Genomic DNA, 22,378 nt, shown 5'->3' on the forward strand with positions numbered 1-22,378 from the left:
GGCGCCGCGGCCGCGCCAATCGCCGGCTCCGCTCCCGGCACGTGGGAGGGAGGGCGGCCGTGCGCAGGCGCCGTGAGCTGCTGCTGCCTGGGCCGCGCTGCACGCTGGGAACGGGCTGGCAGCGGCGGCGGCGCGGGCGGAGCCGCGGCGCGGCTCAGGTGAGGCTGGGACGGGACGGGACGGGACGGGACGGGACGGGGCGCGGCGCGGCGCGGCGCGGCGGCCAGTGACCAGCCCTGTGGTCCATGGGCGGCTTGGCTGCGCGGGGTGGCCAGGCGAGGCGAGGTGGGCACACCCTGATGGAGTGAAGGCCTCGCTTGCGACTTGCGGGCGGTGCAGAGGCGGGTGTTGAGGCTCAGAGGGGCTGCTCTGCCTCGGGGCCTCCTGCGGCGCGGCCTCGGGAGCCGCTCCAGGGCGGGCCTGTGCTGCCGGCCGCGCCGCCGGCGTGGTGCGGCCACTCCAAGGGAATCGCTGGAACCAGCAGCCCTCGGGTGTTGGAAGGACACAGCATTGAGATTCGAGTAAAAGTGCCCTGAAGGGTGTAAGAACTGTGCTGCAGAGACTGCTGTCAGTGCGTGGATTAAGGTCGTTGCTAAGTTGTGTGCGGCTAGTGGATAACGGAGTAGTTTGACTTTATGGACTCGAGCAGGATGCTTCAGAGTGGCAGAGAACAAACAGCCAGATTTCGTGCTGGATTTTTGCATGCGTGAGAATGCTGTTTTAGTCAGAGATAGGAAAAAGAAAAGTTCAGCAGATTACAAGCTATTTTTTAATATTTTTATATTTTAAGTATCTTGTTCTAGCTACCTAGAAATGCTAGGCTGTATGGAATTTTTGATGTGTTCATGCACAAGTTGCACGAAATTAGCAGACTGAATATTACAGTGGTAGCTCGGCGTTGGACAACAGTTGAAGGTGGAAAAAAGCATAGTAAGCTCCTTAACTGAAAATGTGATGAAACTTACATATTTTTGGCTTCAATGAAAGGTTCATTTCAACTAGAACTAATATGTTGCTCAGGATAACCATGTCACCAGCTGTGTATGAACTAGGGATAAACACAACTGCTGCATCTACTCAGCTGCTTACTCCTCAGCATGTAAAACCATTTCTGCTTGGGTAGCATTAGTTCAGCAGTAATCATGCAGTGTTTTTCCATCTCTTTGAGACCTTTGTCTGTAATTAGGGATGGAACATTGTACCACAGAAATCATTATATTTGTTTGGCTCATAAATTTTTATATTATTCTGCTACTAAGTTATTGCACAGATGTGAAAAATAATTTTAAATAAAGCATGTTAAATAGCCTAAACTTTTTTCTTCCTGAAAAGCTTTGTGTAGTATCACTACAAATAGCTTATTTAATACTTCCATGAGGCTTGTAACATCCTGAAGCTTGTCCTCAAGAGGTTAGAGTTAGCAACCATTCATAACTCTCTTTGTCTAAGTTTGTATTTAGCTTATCACAAGTTACTTAATCATGATTGTTTTCAAAACATGTTTGCTTCACGCGTTCAGATTTTTGTGCTATGAACTCGACGAACGTGGCGTGTTTTTTTCTGAATTGTAACCAAGATTTTTTAAAGTTACTTTTTAATTGACTTGTTATTTTTTATGATTATAAAACTTCTTTCACTTAAGACAATAAAATTGAGACAACAAAATTTATGAAGACAGTCAAGTGTTGATAATTATTAAACAGTGTTTTAGGGACTTGCTTGCACTTTCAGGATTACCATTTTCTTGTTGGGTGCTTTACCTTCCATTTAGTTAGGAAAACATGAATTGCTGTTTTTTATTTTATTTACTTTGTTTTATCGGAGTTACATGGCTTCACTTCTTTTTTTCAAAGACATTTAAACTGTGTTTCTTCTTAGTCTCTTAGTGTTTAGTATTTCTGCAATGCTATTAGGAAGTCTGACTGGCATGCAAGTCAGACTTTTTATTTATGAAGTAGCTAGTTTCCTTCAACTTCTTTTTTTCTTGAATTTTGGCAGATCACGATGAGCACACCAAGTAAAGCGATAGAACTGCAGCTGCAAGTGAAGCAAAATGCTGAAGAGCTGCAGGATTTCATGAGAGAATTGGAGAGCTGGGAAAAAGATATTAAAGAAGTGGATTCTGAACTCAGGAAACAGAGTGGGGTCCCAGAAGAGGTACAAAACACAAGACCAGTGTCAACTCAGCTATTCATACTGTGATAATGTTTATAATAATTATGTTTTGCTTTAGCAAAATTACATTTATTGACTTAAAACATCTGAATAGAAGGTATGAACTAACCCATGACATATTCTTCATCTGAAGTTAATCAGAGATTTTTCTGTAAGCTGGACCACCAACAAAGTTGTGGGGCAGTAGCCTCTGAAGGTGATGAGGCCAGTAAATTTTTTATCGGTTCTGAGTAGATCTGTGAGACTATTTCTGTTCGCAGCATCAATATTGCTAATTTATGACTGACATTTAGTATACTGAAGTTATTCCTCAGTGCTACTCTGAAGAGATTTTTCTTCTAAAACTCAGTTTCATATCAGACATGTAGTATTTGCTATTATGTGTTGAAAGATTTATGCTTGTTGTTGTTAGTGGTTTTGTAGAGTTCATGAGAACAGCTTGCTGATAGATGGATACGCTGTCTAGATATAGGTACTGTAGATTCTTCAGTGCAAGTGATTTTCACACATCTGTTTTATAATAAGTTACTTAATTCAATTTAGAATTTGCCACCAATTCGAAACAAGGCTTTTAAGAAAAAGAAGAAAAGCAAAAATAAAGTCTGTTCAAAGATAACCTGTGAGGAAAACAAGAAAAACAAGATCAAGTCATACGACTATGAAGCATGGGGAAAACTTGATGTGGTGAGTCTTAAGATTTGTTTTGTTGTCCGAGTCTTGTCTGCAGTTGATTCTGTGTTAAATAAGATATTGTTAGTGCTGAGAATTCAGTCCACTTGTCAGTATCTTACTGTGCTTCATACTGTACAGGGTAGATTTTTCCCAAAAATGTTACATGTTTAATATATGGAATATTGATAAATACTTAGTTTCCTATTGAGTGCTTTTATCCAGCAGATTGAATTTAAGGGGAAAAATGCCTGTTTTAACAATAGGCCTATTTAAAGGTCATAATTATAGTAGAATATAGGACTAAGCACAGCTGTCAGTAGTGGAGGACACATTAATAATTCTCCTAAAATCTTGCTTGTATTGTTTTGCACTGTTAAATTATAATGAAGACAATGGTTTGTTTTGTTTTTTTTCTGATTCCAGGATAAAATACTTGAAGAACTTGATAAAGAAGATAGTACTCATGATTCTGTATCTCCAGAATCAGACTCTGAAGAAGATGGAATTCGTGTAGATGCTGAAAAGGCTCTTGCAGAGAAGGAAAAGGTTATAGAATTATAGATGTTTATTTTAAAGTAGCAATTTCGGTATAGGAGTATTTGCAATTTTCTTTTAAAAGATCATCCACTGAGGCTATACATCCGGTAAAAGAATTGCCTGTTTGGAAGTCCTTCTGTTTTTTTCCCTGCCCATTTTTCCAAAACAGAAAATTCTCACTGCAGTTCTATTCCTTCTCATTGTCAGTGGCAGCAAGCCTGGCAGATTCTAATTAATACATACTTGTGATGACAAATGTATTGATGATGTTTTTGAGAAGCTGAATGGCTGTATAGCGTTGCTATAGAGAGTAAACTGGTTTTTACCTGAACGCAACATCTGAATGCCCCAAACTAAATCTGCAATAGTTTAAAAATACTCCTTTGTGATGCCAGTACATCTGGGAACAATGGGTGAACTTCTTTACTTCAATAATGGCAAGTTCATACCGGTTCAGTTTTACCTAATAAGCTAGGATATAGAAAGAGGTTTATCTCAGGCTTCATTGCCATGAGAAAGAGACTAGGTTGTGTAGCAGCTTCTGTGTTTTTGATAAACTTCTTTGTAAGCAATCAATATTGACTTCAGTAGTTTTAGCTTTGGTTTGAGTTTTTGTGGGGTTGTTTGTTTTAAATTGTCTGCATGGGTGATATTTTTGTTGTATTCCTGCTACTGTGGGAATTCCTAGACGTGTAATCTGCAGTCTACACTGAGAAGTTGATGTGTCTTTAGCCATTATTATCCTGGCTTCAGTGAGGTCATTGAGGGTAAAAGAGATAAAAGTTGTGTCCCAGAGGAGACAGAAATGGGAATGTTGGCTTGGAAAGCAAAGATGGTAAATCTAGTAACTAAAAACTTAACCCCATTCAGTAATTTGAGTATCTCTGTATGTGCTTATTACAGGTTTCTGGAAATGACCTGGAGATACTGAAAATTATTTTATGGACCGATGTTATAGAATATATAATGAAAATTATTCAATATGGTGGACTTAGGATATATTAGTTAGAAAGCATATTTCATGGTAAAGCAGTACTTCGTGAGAAGCGTTGAAGAAAAATATTTAAACATTTCTAAAATACTTTGATTTTTTAGGGTTTTTAATTAGCAACGTGTCTGCCAATGTACAGTAACTTGCTGAAAATGCTTTTTTCTATTCACAGGGTAATAACTACTTTAAACAAGGAAACTTTGATGAAGCTATAAAATGCTATACTAGAGGGATGCATTCTGATCCATACAATCCAGTATTGCCCACAAACAGAGCATCAGCTTTTTATAGAATGAAAAAGTAAGACTTGTATTGTTAAATCTGTAATATTTTCGTACTTGTAATGCTACCTTCAGATTTTTGGTCTAGTTTTAATTCTTGATTTTATACATCAAATGCTGTGATGCACTCTGTGTAAGGCTGTTGTAACCTGCCTTCCAGTTTCAAAGTAAAACAGGAATTGCCAGGAGAAGCAATCTGGTAGTCTTCCTCATCAATTTTTCCTTGGTTTGCACACTAGCAGTTCACCATCTCTTGTGTTACAGTGTAAAACTTGAAGAAAAGAGAGAAAGTGAAATTGCCTTTCAGATTCAGTGATCTCTATTTCTAGGGCCTTGATTATTGGGTGAAGAACGGATACAGGGGAGTTGGTTATTCTTGCTTTGGCAGTAGAGATTCTTGACTGATGTTTGCCTCTGTTGTTTTAATGGATTTGGAATCAATAAACATGTAGCTACTTGGTTTGTGCCCCTTCTGAAGTAAGTAAGATATCCTTGTTATCAAGACCCTGGAGAGGCTCAGAGTAGGATAAACTACTGAAGTGTTGGGGCTTGTTACCTAGATGTGTCCAAGCTACTAATTTGTTTTTTCGATAGGTTTTCTGTTGCAGAATCTGACTGCAATTTAGCACTTGCTTTAGATAAAAATTACGTAAAGGCTTATGTGAGAAGAGGGGCTGCTCGCTTTGCTTTGAAAAATCTTCAAGGTGCCAAAGAAGGTGGGTCTTTTTTTAATTCTTTTCTTAAAATATATACAAACTTGTGTGATCTGCTTCTTTAATGTAGAGTTTTTCATTTCTTATAAACAAAGAAATAAAATACCATGTTGCATATTCTTCTGGTATAAAAGGTAAAATTCAAGTAGCAAGTCCAAACGATAGCAGTAGATGTTAGTAGTTCTGGAATAATTCAGTTTTAACTGTTTTAAAATGATGCATTCCTTGAAATATCTCAGGCTTCTTGGGTAACTGCAAAAAAAATGTATCTCAAAAGAATGCTCTGCTTACTGGTCTGTGCTTCTTACCTGAAACATTTTTTCTGGTCTTCTGATAGATTATGAAAAAGTTTTGGAGTTGGATGCAAACAACTTGGAAGCAAAAAATGAACTGAAGAAAATTGATCAGGTAATAATATTAATAGGCCCTAACATAAATTAATACACCGTGTTCAATTTACAATGTGTCAGTTTTTATAACAAGAACTGATTCAGCAAATTCTCACATGCTTTTTCTAGCATCTGAAGTTCACTGAGGTCCAAATCTTTAATGGAGTTTCTTTTGGAGAAACTCACACATATGCAAATATCAATGTAATGGTGGATCGCAGACTAAGACTGCATGTGTGCAGCATCTGGCCTTTTTTGGATTCTTTGTTGGTTGGTTGATTGGGTTTTGCTGGTTAGTTGGTTTATTTTTTAATTTTCCCCCATTTTCTACTTCCTTTGTTAATGCTTTTTTCAATCACGCTTAGTATTTTGGTATAAGGAAGCACAGCACATGAGAGAACCTGTGTGTTCTCTTGGCCACAAAACTGCATTGCTAGCCTGTTTGTAGCCCCAATGATTGCTGTGGTCACCCAAACCAGAAAATTATTCTAAGAACAGAACAAAATACTCCAGTGCAAGTTCATCCCTTCTGTGACAGGGAGGAGAATGTTAATTGTGATGACCTTTGTACATATAAGCTCACTTGTCATTTCTGTATGAATTTACTTACACCTCTTCAACTCTATTTTTGACAGTGCTTGACAAAATTATTTTCAGAATGAAGATGCAAAGTCTCCAGTAATGAAGAAATAGATGATAGGTGAATTAGACTGTATACAAAGGTTCCATGAGTCATTTCACACTGTGTTTCAGAAGTTACATACTTTCTATTTACCAAGCATTTTTGTGACTTGTAATCTCTCATAGAAATGTATTTTCAAGAAACTATTTCAAATTGTTTTTAAATTGTCTCTTCAATTTGCATTTAATTTACCACACAGGTATTTCTGTTAAAAAGCTTGGCAGATTTTCTTATCTTAAAAGTTTGGAAATTATTGTAATTTATGTTCTGAAGATGAAAAGTGGGGAAATACTTACTGAAGGGAAAAAAGTAATGTTTTTACAGGCTCTGTCATCAAAAGAAAATTCAGAACCGAAAAAGTTTGAAGATGCAGTCAGAACAGGATTAACGGATGAAGAGAAGCAGCGCATTGAAAACCAGCAGCTGAAGCAAAAGGCAATTGCAGAAAAAGATCTGGTAGGTCACAGGTTCTGGTGCAACAGGAGAAACCTAGCAAATAAAAGGGCTGTGTTGTGCTGGTGGTTATGCAAATATATAAATTAAACCTGATACTGCCTTGAATTTCATACATGGAATGTCCTTAAATGTTTCCTATTTTGCCCTCTAGAAAGGTGAGTGGGACAGTGAGTTCCGTTTGGATTTGTCTGGAGGAGTAATTATAAAACATAACTTTTACAGCCCAAATTATATGTGCAAAATTTCAAATATGTGGTAAGACAAATAGAACTTAAAATGCACTTTACAAAGATCCTATTTCTCCATTATTACAAACATTTTGATGCTTTCTTGTCCAAGGGGAGTTGTAGGCTATTTCTTGTTTTCAAACCTCTGATTGCATGATGAGCAGTAGTTATAAAAAGGACTTCGGGGGTGCAGGCAACAATGACAATGAAAATGTATTTCTGGATACATAGTCTTGACTCATGGTTGGCTTATTGATTTCTCCTTCTCACCACTTTTTCAAGAAATTAAGAACATTACCAACTAAACTAAAGTTTTTCTGTTCATTTACCTAACTATGTAACTTCTGACTTATTATCATTATTCAGGTTTGTGATACTGATTGTAAGAAGTAATTAGTCAAATAAGAATGAAAGTATGCATTAAGGAACAAGAGTTTGAATAAGTTTCAGAAGAGATATTTCAGTCTAATGCAGTACTTCATTGGCAGCAGAGCTGACTGACTGCAGACTTGTTCCTGATGACATGGATCCTTGTCAAGTCTGAACTGTGGCTGTTCTGGTTTTTTGTCAGTCAGTAGAGTAGTAGCAGTGCAGCTTTGAATTAGTACTGAGAAGCAAAAGCTAATTTTAGTCCACCCAGAAACAAACAAAAGAGTAATGTAGTTTTCTTGTATGGAGCATTAATTAGAAAACAACAACATCATTTGGACCCAAGTAATATTTGAGGATAAGTTTTATGGAGCAGGATAAAGATGAATTTGTGCAAGAAGTGCAAAAAATCATCTTGAAATGGGAATTGTAAACGTTTAGCTTGTGTTTAAGTTCATGAGGTACAGGGTAGGTTATCCTGCACATCAAATAAAAATATAACAAGCATAAAAAATAACAAGTTATAGACTTAAAAGTCTGCATTTGAACTATGCATGTAGCAAAGGGGTTTTTTTTCCTTGAAGTATTACAAAGCATTAAGATACTTTTTGTGTTCTGCCTCCAAACTTAGATAGGAAGAAATAATCCTGTAGCTGTCTGCTCTGAAGTGTGTGTTCTTTGCAATTCATCTTCACAATATTGTGACCCTTTCTGCAAAAAAGGGTAAGAAAAAGTTCACTGCACTAGATTTTCTTAATGCTGTTTTTTTTTTTCCCTGACCTAAATATTCCAGGGTAACGGTTATTTCAAAGAAGGAAAGTATGAGGCTGCAATAGAATGTTACACCCGTGGTATTGCAGCAGATGGCACCAATGCACTACTGCCAGCTAACAGAGCCATGGCCTACCTAAAGATTGAGAAGTAAGTGGAATTGCACATGCTGTGTTGTTTGTTTGTTTGTTTGTTGCAAATCAGGAGGAATAATGATCCAGCAGATTTTCACTTGAGTTATTGTCACTCCTCATTGCTGTTAAAATTCAGTGTAGAATAAATCACATTAAAAGCAGTAAAGGTGAGGGAACAAAACTGTATGTGTGATCTCGAAATGCAATTTGTAGGAAGGGAGTTCTGAGAGAATAAAACAATACCAGTATGAAATAATGGTTTCTGAAGTTGAATTTTTGTTCTTTCATGTGTGCAAAATTCAGATACTCACCTCTCTAAAAGGAATTGCCCAAAGCTTTGTCTTTGACTAATGAAACCCAGTCAGCTTCTAAATGTTGCACTGTGAAATAAGTGGATTATAATTTCTGACTTTGAGGAGAATGAATAAAAGCTTTTTCTGGAAATTGTTACCTTTTCAAATGTTTTTTTTAACTTCACTGATAGAGACATGTATGTGTTGCTTGTTTATTTTTAATTAACTGTTATCCAGATAACCCAGAAACTTTAGGGAAATTCATGCTTTCAGGGCAAATTAGATAAGTTCCATATGGCCAATGTTTAGGTGTGAACTTCTTTTGATTCTGTGATGGTGTGATAATTTGAAAGTTGTAAGCTGGTAGCATGAGAAGCAGAGAGCAGAAGGTTATGTTGGTCATCTGTTCTAATGTGACATGGCTGAGTATCTGTAGAGACAGTAGATTGATCTCAAATTAGGATAAGATGGGTTGCATGGATAGTGTTTCTGACACAACACTTGTAATTTAAAGGACGTCAAAATGCAAATAATCTTCTGTGAGATTCGGAGGAAGCGATACTTTAATTGAATGACGAAGCAAGAAAATTAATTCCCTATGATAAGTCTTGTGTCATGGGTCTTTACATTTGAAAGAAGACCAAGCATAGAATGCAACAAAAGCCAGTTGGTATTCTTACAAACTGCTAGTACTGAAGAGAATAGCAAATAAAAATAAATTTGCATAAATTTAATGATAGTTTGAACATGAATGAAAATACTTTCATAAGCACATATGTGGAACCATGATCTAATGTAACAGTATAAATGGGATGAGGAAATTTAATCTTAAAATAAAGCAAATGACAGTAATGCAAGCATATTCCAAATTCTCATTCTGAAATAGTTAAGGACAAGTCACAGAATTCCAAATGTAGGGAAATTTCTCATGTATATTTGCTTCTCCTCTGTGGTATGTTTTCTTTGTTTGTAATGGTATTTCTGGTTTTCAGAAGTACAAAGCCAAGGTACTAACTTTGATTTTAAGAATGTTGTTGAATTTTTAAAGTGGACTCTGCTGACAAGCTTTAAGTGGTTTTTTTTCTTTACAGAGGATGTGAATTTTTGTAATGCTAAAAAGTTAGCACTTTGTTATGAAATACCAAAAGATACAGCTAAATTTCAGGGTGCTGAGAAACCATATTTTATGGGAGTTTTTTAATTCACATCTTAGCTCAGTGATACGTTTATGTATGTAAGTAATGAAGATCTACCTTTATATTTTAATTGGTTTGGGTAGCTCTTTCTTTTCAGTTGAAACTGCCTGTTGAAACTGATCATTAATTTTGTACTCTGCTTTTGCTGAGGTACAAAGAGGCAGAAGATGACTGCACACAAGCTCTGCTCTTAGATGCTTCCTACTCTAAAGCTTTTGCCAGAAGAGGAGCTGCCAGAGTTGCTCTTGGAAAGCTAAAGGAAGCTATTCAAGGTATGATTTTGAATTAGCCTAAATGTGGTAGGTAAGAGATCAGTATAAGGACATGCTGATCTTTTTTTTTGCTCTGACTTACCGAGTTTATCAGTGCAATACTTAAGGATTAAGGGCTACTCTTGGATTTCACTGAACATGTATAAAAACTCTTGTGTTGGTGCCCTCATAATGGGAAGACAGTTCTGTGTGGAATTACAGCTGTTGCTGTTTATGATAAGTAGTATGAAATAGCTTAAACAGTTCCTTTAAAAAGTAAGTCATGGTATAGGCATTAGGATGACTTATAAGGGGACAGTGAGGTACATTGAGAACTGGCTGAAGAACAGATCCCAGAGGAACTTAATCAGTGACAGGTCTCCATCTTGGCATAAGGCCTGTCACTAGTGGTGTCCCTTAAGGTTCAGTAGTGGCCTACAGTGGTTTGACTGGTTCATCAGTGACTTGATGAAGGGGAAGATGCATCCTCGGCAAGTTAAGTGATGACACAAAGCTTGGAGGAGCAGCCAGTACCCCAGAGGGCTGTGAGCCTTCCAGAAGGACCTTGACAGATTAAGGAGATGAGCAGAGAGGTACCTTCAGAAATCCAAAAGGCAAATGCAGGGTCTTGCACCTGGGGAAGAGTAAACCCTGCACTAGCACAGGTGCACGGCTGACCTGCTGGGAGAAGGACCTAGTTAACAACAAGCTGTCCATGAGCCAGCAGTGCCCTTGTGGTCAGGAAGGCCAGTGGGATCCTGGGCTGCATTAGGAAGAGCATTGCCAGCAGGGCACAGGAGGTGATCCTGCCCCTCCACTCAGCCCTGGGGAGGCACATCTGCAGTGCTGTGTCCAGTTCTGGGCTCCTGAGTGCAAGAGAGACATGGAGCTCCTGGAGTGGGTCCCACAGAGGGTGACAGAGATGATCAGGGGAATGGAGCAACTCTCTTATGGGGAAAGGCTGAGGGAGCTGTGTCTGTTCAGCCTCCAGAAGAGATGACTGAGGGGTGACCACACCAATGTTTATCAGTAGCAGAAGGGAAGGTGTCAAGAGGATGGAGCCAGGCTCTGCTTGGTGGTTCCAAGCAATAGGACAAGAGGCAATGGGCAGAAACTGATGCACAGGGAGTTCCACCTGAACATGAGGAAGAACTTTACTGTGCGAGTGATCAAGCACTGGAATAGATTGCCCAGAGAAGTTGTGGAGTCTCTCTCACTGGAGATACTCAAGAGCTGTCTGAATTCCATCCTGTGCATTGCTCTCCAGGATGACCCTGCTTGAGCAGGGTTGTTGGACCAGATGACCCACTGGTGCTCCCTTTCAACCTTGCCCATTTTGTCACTTACCTGCCTTTAATTATTTTTAGATATATGAAAGGAAGATAGGCCGTTCAAAAATCTGCCATGTGTACATTGTAACTTGAAATATTTACAGTTTACGTGTTGTTTTTCACTCAGATTTTGAAGCTGTTCTGAAGCTGGAACCTGGAAATAAACAAGCAATAAATGAACTCACGAAAATAAGGAATGTATGTATGCTTATTTGGGTATAGTGGAGTTTTGTTTGTTTGGGAGTTTTTTGTGAGGTTATAGTACTAGAAGGTTTTTGTTCTTTATTACATTATTTTTAATATACCATGTGTTTATTCATGAAACACCTGATCTTTTTGATCATTTTTTTTCAGGAATTAACTGAGAAAGAGCAGCAGACTCACCAAGAATATCCTGCAGTATTGATAAAAGAAGCGGAAATAAAAAATATAGTGAAAGTGATTGATAATCCATTACAGATTAAGTCAACAGTAAGTTGTTATGTGAATTACTTTCTATAAGGATGGGAAAAGTAGAGCTTAGAATTCAAATCTACTTTCTGTGTTGTAGACTAACCCCTGATAGATAGCCTTGCCTGTGGAAAGCCAAAAATCTATAAATTTACTCTTGATATTTCTCAAGAACATATACACACATGGAAATGGTGAAGTTCACAGCAGTGGTGGTGTAATCACTCAGCCTGTAGTACCACCCTCAGCAAACATGGTGTATGCCTACATTTGTAGTGTGGAATAGGCAGGCAGCCCCAAAACCCTGTCTTGTGCCCATAGGTAACATTGCAGTTGAGAGTAAATACGTAGCAAATGCAATTGAGAAGCTCTGGGTAGACTTTCTTTTGTTTCTACTGCTGTTTTCAGTTTTTACAGCAGCCATAGTGGATATAAGACACCTGCAGTTGCCTGCTTGTGTCGTATGCTGCTGTCACGTAGGGCTACTTTCCAAAGAGCTTTGAGCATGCATTTTCATCCATGTAAACTGCAGAACAGCTGGATATTAGTTTTCAATAAGCAATGTATTTGGACTGTGAATTATCAGTGGTTACAGTCAGATGAATGACTTACAGATGAAAAAATGTAATACCAGGTTTCTTTATGTATTAGGCTTCCTCTTTTAGTACGTTTAATCTTCATACATTCAGCAATCAGTTGTGTAAATACAAAAAGTGCTCGTCCTTTCTATATGTATGCACTCATGCTATTTGAAAATGTTTACCCTCATAAATAATAAAATTCAGATGGATAGTTTTAGTAGAAAATGTGTGATTATTTTGATCCTTTGGGAAGAGGAAGTCTTATGTCCTCTCTTCAACTAGAAACATTATTTCTTTAAACCTAAATGAGTTCATTGTGAAGTACCTGAAATGCTATAGACAGTTATATTTATTAAGTGTTCACTTTGGCTGCTAAATTAAGTGAAGATGCTAGGTTTGTTGTTTTCCTCTTGTTATTCTGTTAAGGTAGAATAAGTATAGATGAAACATCTGTGCTCTTAGTACTTCCATTTCCTAGAAGTCTAAATTGTTGAGTATGTTAAATCATGTGCATTTGCCTTTGTATTTCTAGAGCAATACATACTCTGTTCATGTTCAGGAAATGAAGTTCTAAAGTAAGAAGTGATGAGAGCTTTTTTTCTAAGACCTGTGATGGTGGCACTAGGTGATGGTCAAAAATAATGAGGATCATGCAGAGATTAACTGAAGCATTTTAGCATGTGGTGGAATTAATTACCTTAGGATGTATGTAATTTGGTCAATCAGCAGGGTTGAGTTTAGATATTCATTATATCAAAATTTTAAGTTGTGGGTCAAGGCCTGTGTTGTTGGATATTTTTCTGTTTTCCTAAATTGCAAAGCTTGACCACATAATGGGACAAACTATATGATAGATCTTGCCTATTCAACTTTAGTGGGAAAAAAATACACGTTTTAAATTATTACTGGGAAAACCAGACTCTATATGGAGATCCTCTAGGGTAAGGATATACTGGTTCATGAGGGTAAAGCAATAAAATTATCATATCAGGCTTCATGTAGAATTTTATGGTTTCCTGGTTTTGCCATTTACCTTTATGCAGTGTCTTCTCTGTGCACCACTGCAGAGGTAACTGGTTATCATGTGATTATTTTAAGTTACAGCTGTGTCGGGAGTCTGTTGAGTCCCCATGTGACATGAGGTCTGTGCTCTGTTTAGAAGCCATTGCGAAGAATAGATATTGAAGAAGTTGATGATGATGCATCAGATGGTGACTTGCCCAGCACTACTTTAGTCAATAACTGGAGGAATTCAATGAGTGTTGAAGCAACAGAAACTCTAGATCAGGATGATCTGTTGACTACAGTTGATATTCCAAAAGCAAAGCACTTGAAAATAGAAGAAATCAGTGATACATCAGTATTACAGTAAGTATTGTAATTGTGATCCTCTTTTAAAAAGGTCAGTGTAGTTGAAATGTAATCTTCATTTCCAGATGTCTACATGTGGTGAGGTATTGAAGAGACTTTGGAAATCTGAATGAAAAATGAAATGTTGAAAGAAACTGCAGTTCTTGTACAGCTGCCTCTTTGACCACTCAGTGTTTGAGACAAATATGATCTATTTAGTGTCATGGAAAACTCTGTCTTATACAAAGGAATTCATATTTTCCTGCATTCTGTACTCTGTATTCTTCTTTGCTTGAACCTCTCCATCTTCCCCAGCTGTTTTTACAATTAGTATTTGTAGTTTTTCAGAAGAGATTTTGAACAGGGTTCCAATATTCTTTGTACACCAGTTGTATGAGAGAAGAGGAGCAGATGTGTGTCACCACCCTTTCCTCTGCTGAGGCAGGTGGTAGCTTCAGATGTGCTCAGTTTCTAAGTCACACTGTGTTAGTTAGGCAAACTCAAGTCTGTCTTGCTGAAACTAGGCTGAAATACAGAACTTTATCTTTGTTCAGTCTTAGAACTCGTCCACTGCATCAACACTGCCTCATTCTGTTCATATAAAGAATCCTTACCAAAGAATTTCTGTGAGAAGCACCGACCCTGACCTTTTCTAGCTGTTAGATGGATTTACTGTGAAGTGTTGAAGAAAAGAATGTGTTCTTAGCCATGTCTTAATTTCTAAAAGATCAATGGACTTAAATGACAAATTATAGGACAAAAAATAGATCTAGCAGTGTTGAAACTAGTTCACCTGTTTGACATTGTTACTGTTTTGCATTATGAAATTGCAGAAAAAGTGATTTATTTTTTTTTACAGGTATATATGGGAGAAACCTTCTATAAAATGCAGTTATTTCCAGAAACAAAGTAGAGAGAGACTGAGTAAATTTAAGTATTTGCAGATGTGTTTTTTTTAGAAAAAGTGAATTGAATATAAAGTTTGTATAATTAGAAGGAATTTTGAAATATCTGCTTAAACTAAAACACATTCTTTTTAAGAAAGTTTTCAGTTATTTTAGCTTTTAATGAAAGATCTCCAGTTAGGTCTCATTGTAGAATTCCCTTAAAAGTTGATTTGATGTGTTTCAAAATACTTTTGCAGGCTGCCTGTAAATGTGAAAGGAATTTCATCAACACTGCATCCATCTTTTCCTGCAAGCAAACAGAGAGAAAAAGAAGTCAGAAGGTCATTTATGTCTGCTTCTCCAGTTCCTCCCATTCCTGCAAATTCTTTCCAGCTAGAATCTGACTTCAGGAAGCTGAAAGACTGCCCTGAAAACATGTACTTGTACATGAAGGTATGAAACACAGAGTATCAACACTGGACAGCTTCTTCAACATCAGTTGAAGAAACAGTACCCTTAGGTAGAAGGGATAGCTTTGTTTAGAGTGTCTCATTTGTACAATAGTCCCTTTTCTTAATTGTCTTCACATAACAATAGGTAGTCTTATGTGCATTTGAGTTTTTCTTCTTTTGCAGCTTTTTATTTGCTTTAAGTACAGACTCTGTATTTTTTTTTAAATATAGGCCCTTGTTCCTTAAAGACTTAAATGCATTAGTAACTCTATTAAATTCTCATTTTTCAAATGAGTGCTTCTAGGATAATTAGACATAGCAACATTTTTAAACTGAGCAAATGCTTGAAATACAGCACTCTACTTAATGTGTACTTTTGCTTACATGTATTTGGGAAAAAAAACACTTAGAATTTTTTAAGAGACGTTAGAAATTACCAATACAAAAAAAAAAAACAAACAAGCAAAAGTTGTTGCTTGATGTCAGATTGTGTGATTTGGTTTTTTGGCTTTCATGCACTTCAGCATTGTCCGTGACCTTCTAAAAATGCACATGTAATTCTCATGACTCAGTTGTATTTTTTTTGTCTAAAATTAACTTTTTAAATTTTTCCATAGCAAATAGAGCCCTCGCTTTATGCGAAGCTGTTTCAGAAATCCTTAGATCCAGACTTATTTAACCAGATCCTGAAAATTCTACATGACTTCTACATTGAGTAAGTTTAACTCCTCCTTAGTTTTATATTGCTTATTGCTATTTCTAAAGAGTTTTGGGGTTTTTTTTGGTAGGGGAAGGTTGTTTTGTGTTTGGGAGTTTTTAATATTCTCTCTAGTCCCATCCTTGGGCTTACAAAATTACATTTTCTAAAACGTAATTTTAATTAAATTTTAAAATGTAAAAATTACATGCAGCATTACATGAGCATAATGAAATCTTTGGAATTACTCAGTAGTTGCTTCTTAAGAAGTGAAACTGATGATGACACATCAGGTAGAAATGTGAAAAAAAACTTGTGCTGAGTGTTGTTGAATTGTGCTTTACTAAAGAGCACCAGAAACTTAGATTAGTCTGTATGAAATAACTTTTGTTTATATTATTGTGTGTGTGTGTTCTGAGAGCACATAGACTTCCTCATTGTCCTCTGTTTTAACTTTCTAAAGCTGAGAAATTCAGAGGCTTTCAGTTTTATGCCACGCTTATTGTGATCCATTCAGACTTAATTCTCTGCTAGCATTTTACAGTTGCCTGTAGCAAATGTGTATTGGAGACTGAAGTTCTGATAAGACAGGACCTGACAAGTTATTTTTGAAATTTCTATGCATGCTACCATTTGAGTCCTAAAGTTCATTTTGTCTGTCAGAGGCAGTGTACTGCTTTTCTGAATTGCACGGTCTGAGAAGCACACACTCGATGTTTTTCAGCATTGTTTTATGGAGATAAGCAAGCATGTTTATGAAAGGCAATCAATGTTTGCCTTTCCCTTGGTTTCCTTAAAAAGTAAAGTATCCATCACATGGGTGAAAAATGCTGTCTTAGAGATACAGTCCTGCATTTGGTGATACAACAAAAAGGCAACAGAAAAAAGCTGAAATTGTTTTCTGTAAGGAAAGAGTCCTGTCTTCCTCCAAAATAAATGTGAAGTTACAAAAGAAAATTACTATTTGTTAGTATTTGTAACAAAGGCAATACTTGTTTACTGTTGACCAGAAAAATGTAAAATGAACACAATCTAGGAATTTTCTGTATGGGTGAAAATAAAGGCAGCTGTAATTGGTTCAGCTTTTCAATGAGTTTCCTAAGGCACAGGTGCTGCTTTCTTTTACACTACCTGATACATATAAAAATAGTGATGTTATGACCAAGTATAAGCATTAAGTCATGTAATAGGTATTCTGTGCATGACAAGCAGTCAGTTTGCATGAATCTAGGTTTTTGTATTTCTTTGCTTTTACTCAGTAGAACTATAATACCTACATAAAAGTTTCTGTCTATTGACTTTCTGCTTTGTGAATGGACAGATGAACAGGAAAGGCAAAGACAGGGAATATGAAAGAGAAGGAAATTCTTTTGGTCCTTTAATTTCTTGTTCCTGAATTCTTCAATATTGCTTGCAGCTACTGAATATTTTTAATCAACAGTGGTTATTTTTATATTTGTAATAATCTTCAGGAAAGAGGAGCCATCGCTCATCCTTGAAATCCTCCGGAGGCTCTCTGAATTAAAAAGATTTGATATGGCAGTAATGTTTATGTCAGCTTCAGAAAAAAAAAGTAAGTAATTTTGTAGTGTCTTTGTAAACTTACTTTGTGATACTGTAGAATCTGGAAAAAAATATGTAAAACTTAGCGCTATTCTTGTTTATTCTACGTAATAATCACTTCAGTGACTATTATTATTATTATTATTATTATTAATTATTTTAATTATTTTAGAAGTTAATATGAATGTCATGTAATTTGTCTTAATCCTTTGACTCCTTATTTAGTTTAGACTAGAAAGCTACAGCTAAATCCTCTTGCTTTTATCAGTAATACCACTACATTTTATTCTAATAAGCTTTGCCGGCTTGTCAGTTTGTAGCTGATAGCATTACAAATTGATGAATTTGTATGAAATTCTACATCTGAGTTCCCAGGTATCCAGATTATACACTTTCCCCAATTTACAACTATTTCTTGACAAATCCTGACTTACCTGTTGGCAAAAGAATGCAAACATCTCTAAAGCACTCAGCCTGGTTGTCTGTCCCGTTCCGGAGACATCACTCACATCAGTTTGCAACTTGTGTTGTCATTGGCTTGAATTCATGGTTTATAAAAGTGGGTTTTGTCTCAAACTTTTTCTTTATTTAGCACAGCAGACAGTGTAATAGTGAGACACAAGCCAAACATTTCTCTGGGACAAGGGAAATTTAAATTTACTGTCTACCACTGAGTTTCACTAATAGCCATTATACTTAAAATTTTTTTTGAAACATGAATCTCCTTAAAATAAAATAACTTGACTTACTGAAGTGCACTGCCTCTTACAAATGGCATTCACACCTTTACCTTATGTAAGCTTTATCTGCCATTGGCATTAACATTTGTCTTCTGCATGTAGTGGCATACTGTCAGGGTAGTAAAGAAACAAATCTGTCTGTTGCCTAGATTATACACTTGTTTAAGGAAGTGTTGTTAGGCAGCTCCTGGGCATTGAAACAAAGTGAGAGTTTTACTTAGCTGCTTTTGTTCATCCTCCCAGTAGTTTAAAAATGTATTCATATTTCATCTGTATAATCCATACACCCCTTACTCTCACAGAGGAAAGAGTTGGATTAATTTACCTTGAGTGTGAGTCACAAAAATAACAGTTCATGTTGGGATTTTCTTTTTCAGTTACACAGGTATTATTCAATCATGTAAACCACATGGGATTAAAAGATGCTTCTGTTGAAGAATTGGAGAAGAAATACAGCATTTTCTCTTAGCAGGATGACTGACAAATGTTTGGATTTGCACCTTTTTCATGTGGAAATTAGCTAAGAAGGATATAACGACAGCAATTTTGTTGCTTTTTGTAAATAATGAAACTCTTAAACTTGGGCTAGCCAAATGGCAAGTGCCTGGAGAGATCATTATTTGGTTCTGCAGTACACTTGTCTTCCAGTACCTGAAACAATATGGATCTACATTTTCTTCAATTGAGTCTGTTTGCCTGAAAAGCAATTGGGCAGATTGGCATTCAGGATCTGGACTGTAGATAGAGATCTTTATTAAAAGGAAAAAAATATTTATAAACATGTCTTTGGTAAGAATCAAACACTGTATATTAGAATTATGCATGGGTTTTTTATTTTAGAAAATAAACTGAATGTTGAATTGAAGATATTATATTTTTAAGGATTACTTTTTATTAAGATGCCTAAATCACTCTTCTGTAAAGGTCCATCACATCAGAACTTTTACTGTGCAAAGTGAACCAGAAGTATGATGGCAAGAAAATTCCAGAATTTTTACTTGAGTTTATCTAAAAGTGAAGTTTTAGCACTGGTAGCTGAGAACCTCTGAAGCTATTCCTTTGAACCTCAAGTGTAATTGCAGAATAGAAGGAAGACAAATACTGTAGAATTAAACTAAAAGTTTAAAGAAAAACACTTTCTCTCATCTTTCAAGAGTACTTTCAAAACAATCTGGTGAAACTTAATCCTTGTGGGTCAGTTGTTCCTGACTAGGTAAACCCCTTAAGATGACTTAGGAGGCTAAGCAAAATACCTCAACAATAGAAGAAGGCAAAAGCATGAAATTAACTGAAATTCTTAGATAAAAGTGAGCATGAGGCATAATAAATTACTTGTACTGCTCACATGACCAGGTGGAAATAACAGCACTTGTCAAGTATACTCTAACTGTAGTATCCAAGTGATGGTGTAGGCTTATCTGCTGGCTCTTCCATCCTGCAAATGTTAATATCCTGCTGGTTTGCTTTCATCCTGATTGAGCCCTTAGAAAACTGATTTTAAAACATTTGCAGCTACGTTATGTCCTAGTTCAGATGTAATCCAGTTAAAAAAAATTAGCTGAGCTGCATCCTCAGGCCTGGTAGCAATTGACAGGAATGCCATTAGCACTGGACCCCTAAGGTAGCTTCCAATTAGCCCTGGACCTTAGCACCAGACCTTTATGGTATGGCATGGGGAATGGAAGAGCCCCTATACAGCACTGCTTGCAGGCTACCTATAATAAGAACTGTTACTTCTAGGTGTGCCCTAAGTTACTGCTAACAGGCTATTTATTCCCCTTACTGTAAAGCGTTTCAGATAAGGTATTGGGGATACTGCTATAACTCATAAATGGTGGGGCATGCAGTAGTTACCTGTTAATTTTATAGGTAGAGATTTTGTAATACAGTGTACCTTCCTGTGGACTGTTACAGGTTGTTCTGTGTGGAGCAGAGGTGTTTGCTTGACTAGGTTGTACTAATAAGCCATTTGGTACATTCTCAAAGGCTGTTTTTGGAAGTTGTTGTATGAAAGCAGGTGATTGGAATAGGGACCTTCAAAAGTAAAAGCAAGATCATGGCAGAAATATTTGAGACTGTAGGCCAAGAGTCACCTACAACTCCACTGTGCTGTGCTCTTAATGAAAATAAGCTGTCATGGTTGGGTTTTGTCAAAACTGCAACTTTTACAGAGATTTCTTTTCAGGATTTGTGCCTGTTGAGGAGGGCTGATAAAGTTTCTCAAGCATGTAGAACTTCTTGAGGTGGATGAGTAGACCTGGCTTTATGTTCCTACTGAACTTAGGCCACCAAGATTAATCTTGAAGATGATATGCTACTGTAGAATTTTGCTTTTATTTTTAAATGCAACATCTAAAGTTACTGAAGTTACTTTTCACTGTATAAAAAACAGTGCAAGACGGAGAGCAGAGTGCAGGTATTCAGAGAACTGCCAGCTCCACCTGCTCCAGGAGATGGCAGTGTTTTTCCCTTTTAAATTGTTAAAGACTATGAAATTTCTGAATTGTAGGGTTTGATAAAACATGGAGAAGATTCATAGATGTGAATCCTTTTTGAGGAGAGAAATGGAGGGTTTTTTTGTTGTTTTTTTTTTGTTTTTTTTTAATCCAACACACTCTACAGTGGTTACAACTCTATTGTTTTGGGAAAAAAAAAGGTTACATAAACAGTGTGAAGCAGTTAAATTATGAAATACTTTTTATGGGTTTTTTTGCTATGTTAAAGCATTCAGGGTATGAAAAATGTGGGTTCATGTTTGCTGCAGTGATGGATTCAGGCTTGAGTTTTGAATGATTCTTTTACTTAACAGTATTAAATTATGTTTTTCTAGATAACTTTTTAATTCATCAAGATAATTTTTTAAGATTTTAATACTGTCCTCCAGTAGATCTCTGAGACAGTCAAATTCCATACTCTCTATTGATTCCATAAGCCAAGTTAGAATATTGAGGGAACTTATCCTAGGACTTACTTCTGCAGAACATGCCTACAGCTTTGCCTTTTGACAGTAAACAGTGACTTTATTTTTTTTTTTTTTTACTTTCCAGCAACTCTGGATAGCTCTGCATTCATAAAGTAATTGTTTAATTTGAGTTGTGTTTATCTTGCTTAAAAGGATATCCAGTGACAGTCACACATCAAGACAAAGACACTTGGTTTACTCCTTTTTCGTTACATTACTGTCAAAAAAACCCCATAATTTGTACTTGGCAATATTTGTGTTAGTTATTGTGGAAAGCATAACATAGTTTGAGTAATTGTGCCAAAAGATTTTTTAGGATTGAAAATTAATGGTTGTGACACTGCTCAAGGAGTTCTTGTGCTTCTTGTCTTCTTTGTAATTTTACTTAAAAATAAACATTTCAGTTTGCCAATTCTCACATCAACAACTACTGTTGATTTTGAAGCTACTTTAAAAATATTTTTATAAATTTATATATAATTTTAATAACTTTAATATTAGTATAAGGTTAACATACCAGTTTTTGATATTTAGACTATGAGTCTTTGGGGTCCAGAGAACCTGTGAATATCAGTTTCAGGAAACTTAGGTTCTAGCTTATTCATCTCCTTTACTAGGCAATGAGCTTTGTTTGTCATTGTTGTGAATACAGTTGCTTGTGGGTGCCATCAGTAGAGAATACTGAAATGGAAACATACTGAACAGTTCATTAGCAGTGTCATCAGCTGTCAGTTGTTTCCTTCCATCTTGCATGACTAACATTTCCTTTGTTCAGGGTGGGTTTTTTTGTTTTCTTCTCATGGTTCTGTGTTTTCTTGTTACTGCTACTTAATAATTGTTAAGCAGTCTGTCCTCATTTCCATTACTTACATGCTTTCCTCTTCTGAGATCATTGAAGAGTCCTTTGTTGTTCACCTTGGTCCCTTTTCACACTTCCTGTCCTTTCTTTCCATTGCCATAATTTGAGCTTGTTATCTTAATATTATTTGGTAACTGCCAACTCTGGTGTACCCTTTTCAGCCCTTTTATTTTCCTCCATTGAAACCTTAATGAGCAATGTTACAACATCACTGTTGAGGTAGAGAAAAGATGAAGGAAATGAAGCTTTTAAAATTTTGTTTAGGTGCTGTGGTGTCTAAGCAGCTTGGGATTGCTCTACTGTCAGTATTGGAATCCAAGAGTGTGGAGCATTAAATATATATCCTCTTTTCTCTCCTTCACTCCCTTG

The 22,378-nt window shown here is 36.7% G+C and overlaps 1 protein-coding gene across 3 annotated transcripts; it reads left to right on the forward strand.

The window, feature by feature from the left end:
- The first annotated feature begins 97 nt into the window (after positions 1–97).
- LOC131573264 (RNA polymerase II-associated protein 3-like) lies at positions 98–19,056 on the forward strand. Of its 3 annotated transcripts, none has more exons than XM_058827050.1 (17): positions 98–158; positions 1,999–2,157; positions 2,719–2,859; positions 3,271–3,393; positions 4,548–4,675; positions 5,251–5,372; positions 5,707–5,777; positions 6,765–6,896; positions 8,286–8,413; positions 10,037–10,158; positions 11,596–11,666; positions 11,823–11,939; positions 13,659–13,867; positions 14,994–15,189; positions 15,806–15,903; positions 17,358–17,458; positions 18,566–19,056. In XM_058827050.1, the coding sequence occupies exons 2-17, from the start codon at positions 2,005–2,007 to the stop codon at positions 18,655–18,657; spliced, it is 2,004 nt and encodes a 667-aa protein (XP_058683033.1). In that variant the 5' UTR covers positions 98–158; positions 1,999–2,004; the 3' UTR covers positions 18,658–19,056. The 3 variants fall into 3 exon arrangements, with proteins under 3 accessions (XP_058683033.1, XP_058683034.1, XP_058683032.1); XM_058827051.1 differs by lacking the exon at positions 98–158 and adding an exon at positions 233–285; XM_058827049.1 differs by lacking the exon at positions 98–158 and adding an exon at positions 329–585.
- The last annotated feature ends 3,322 nt before the right edge of the window (positions 19,057–22,378 follow it).

The sequence above is a fragment of the Poecile atricapillus genome, chromosome Z (genome assembly GCF_030490865.1).
Source record: "Poecile atricapillus isolate bPoeAtr1 chromosome Z, bPoeAtr1.hap1, whole genome shotgun sequence".
NCBI lineage: Eukaryota > Metazoa > Chordata > Aves > Passeriformes > Paridae > Poecile > Poecile atricapillus.

Bases quoted from the DNA above. Each gene is read 5' to 3' on its own strand.
- LOC131573264 (XM_058827050.1), top strand. From the start codon at position 2,005: ATGAGCACACCAAGTAAAGCGATAGAACTGCAGCTGCAAGTGAAGCAA. The intron at 3,394-4,547 runs GTTATAGAATTA...TTCTATTCACAG, and splicing joins CTCTTGCAGAGAAGGAAAAG to GGTAATAACTACTTTAAACA. The intron at 15,190-15,805 runs GTATGAAACACA...ATTTTTCCATAG, and splicing joins ACATGTACTTGTACATGAAG to CAAATAGAGCCCTCGCTTTA.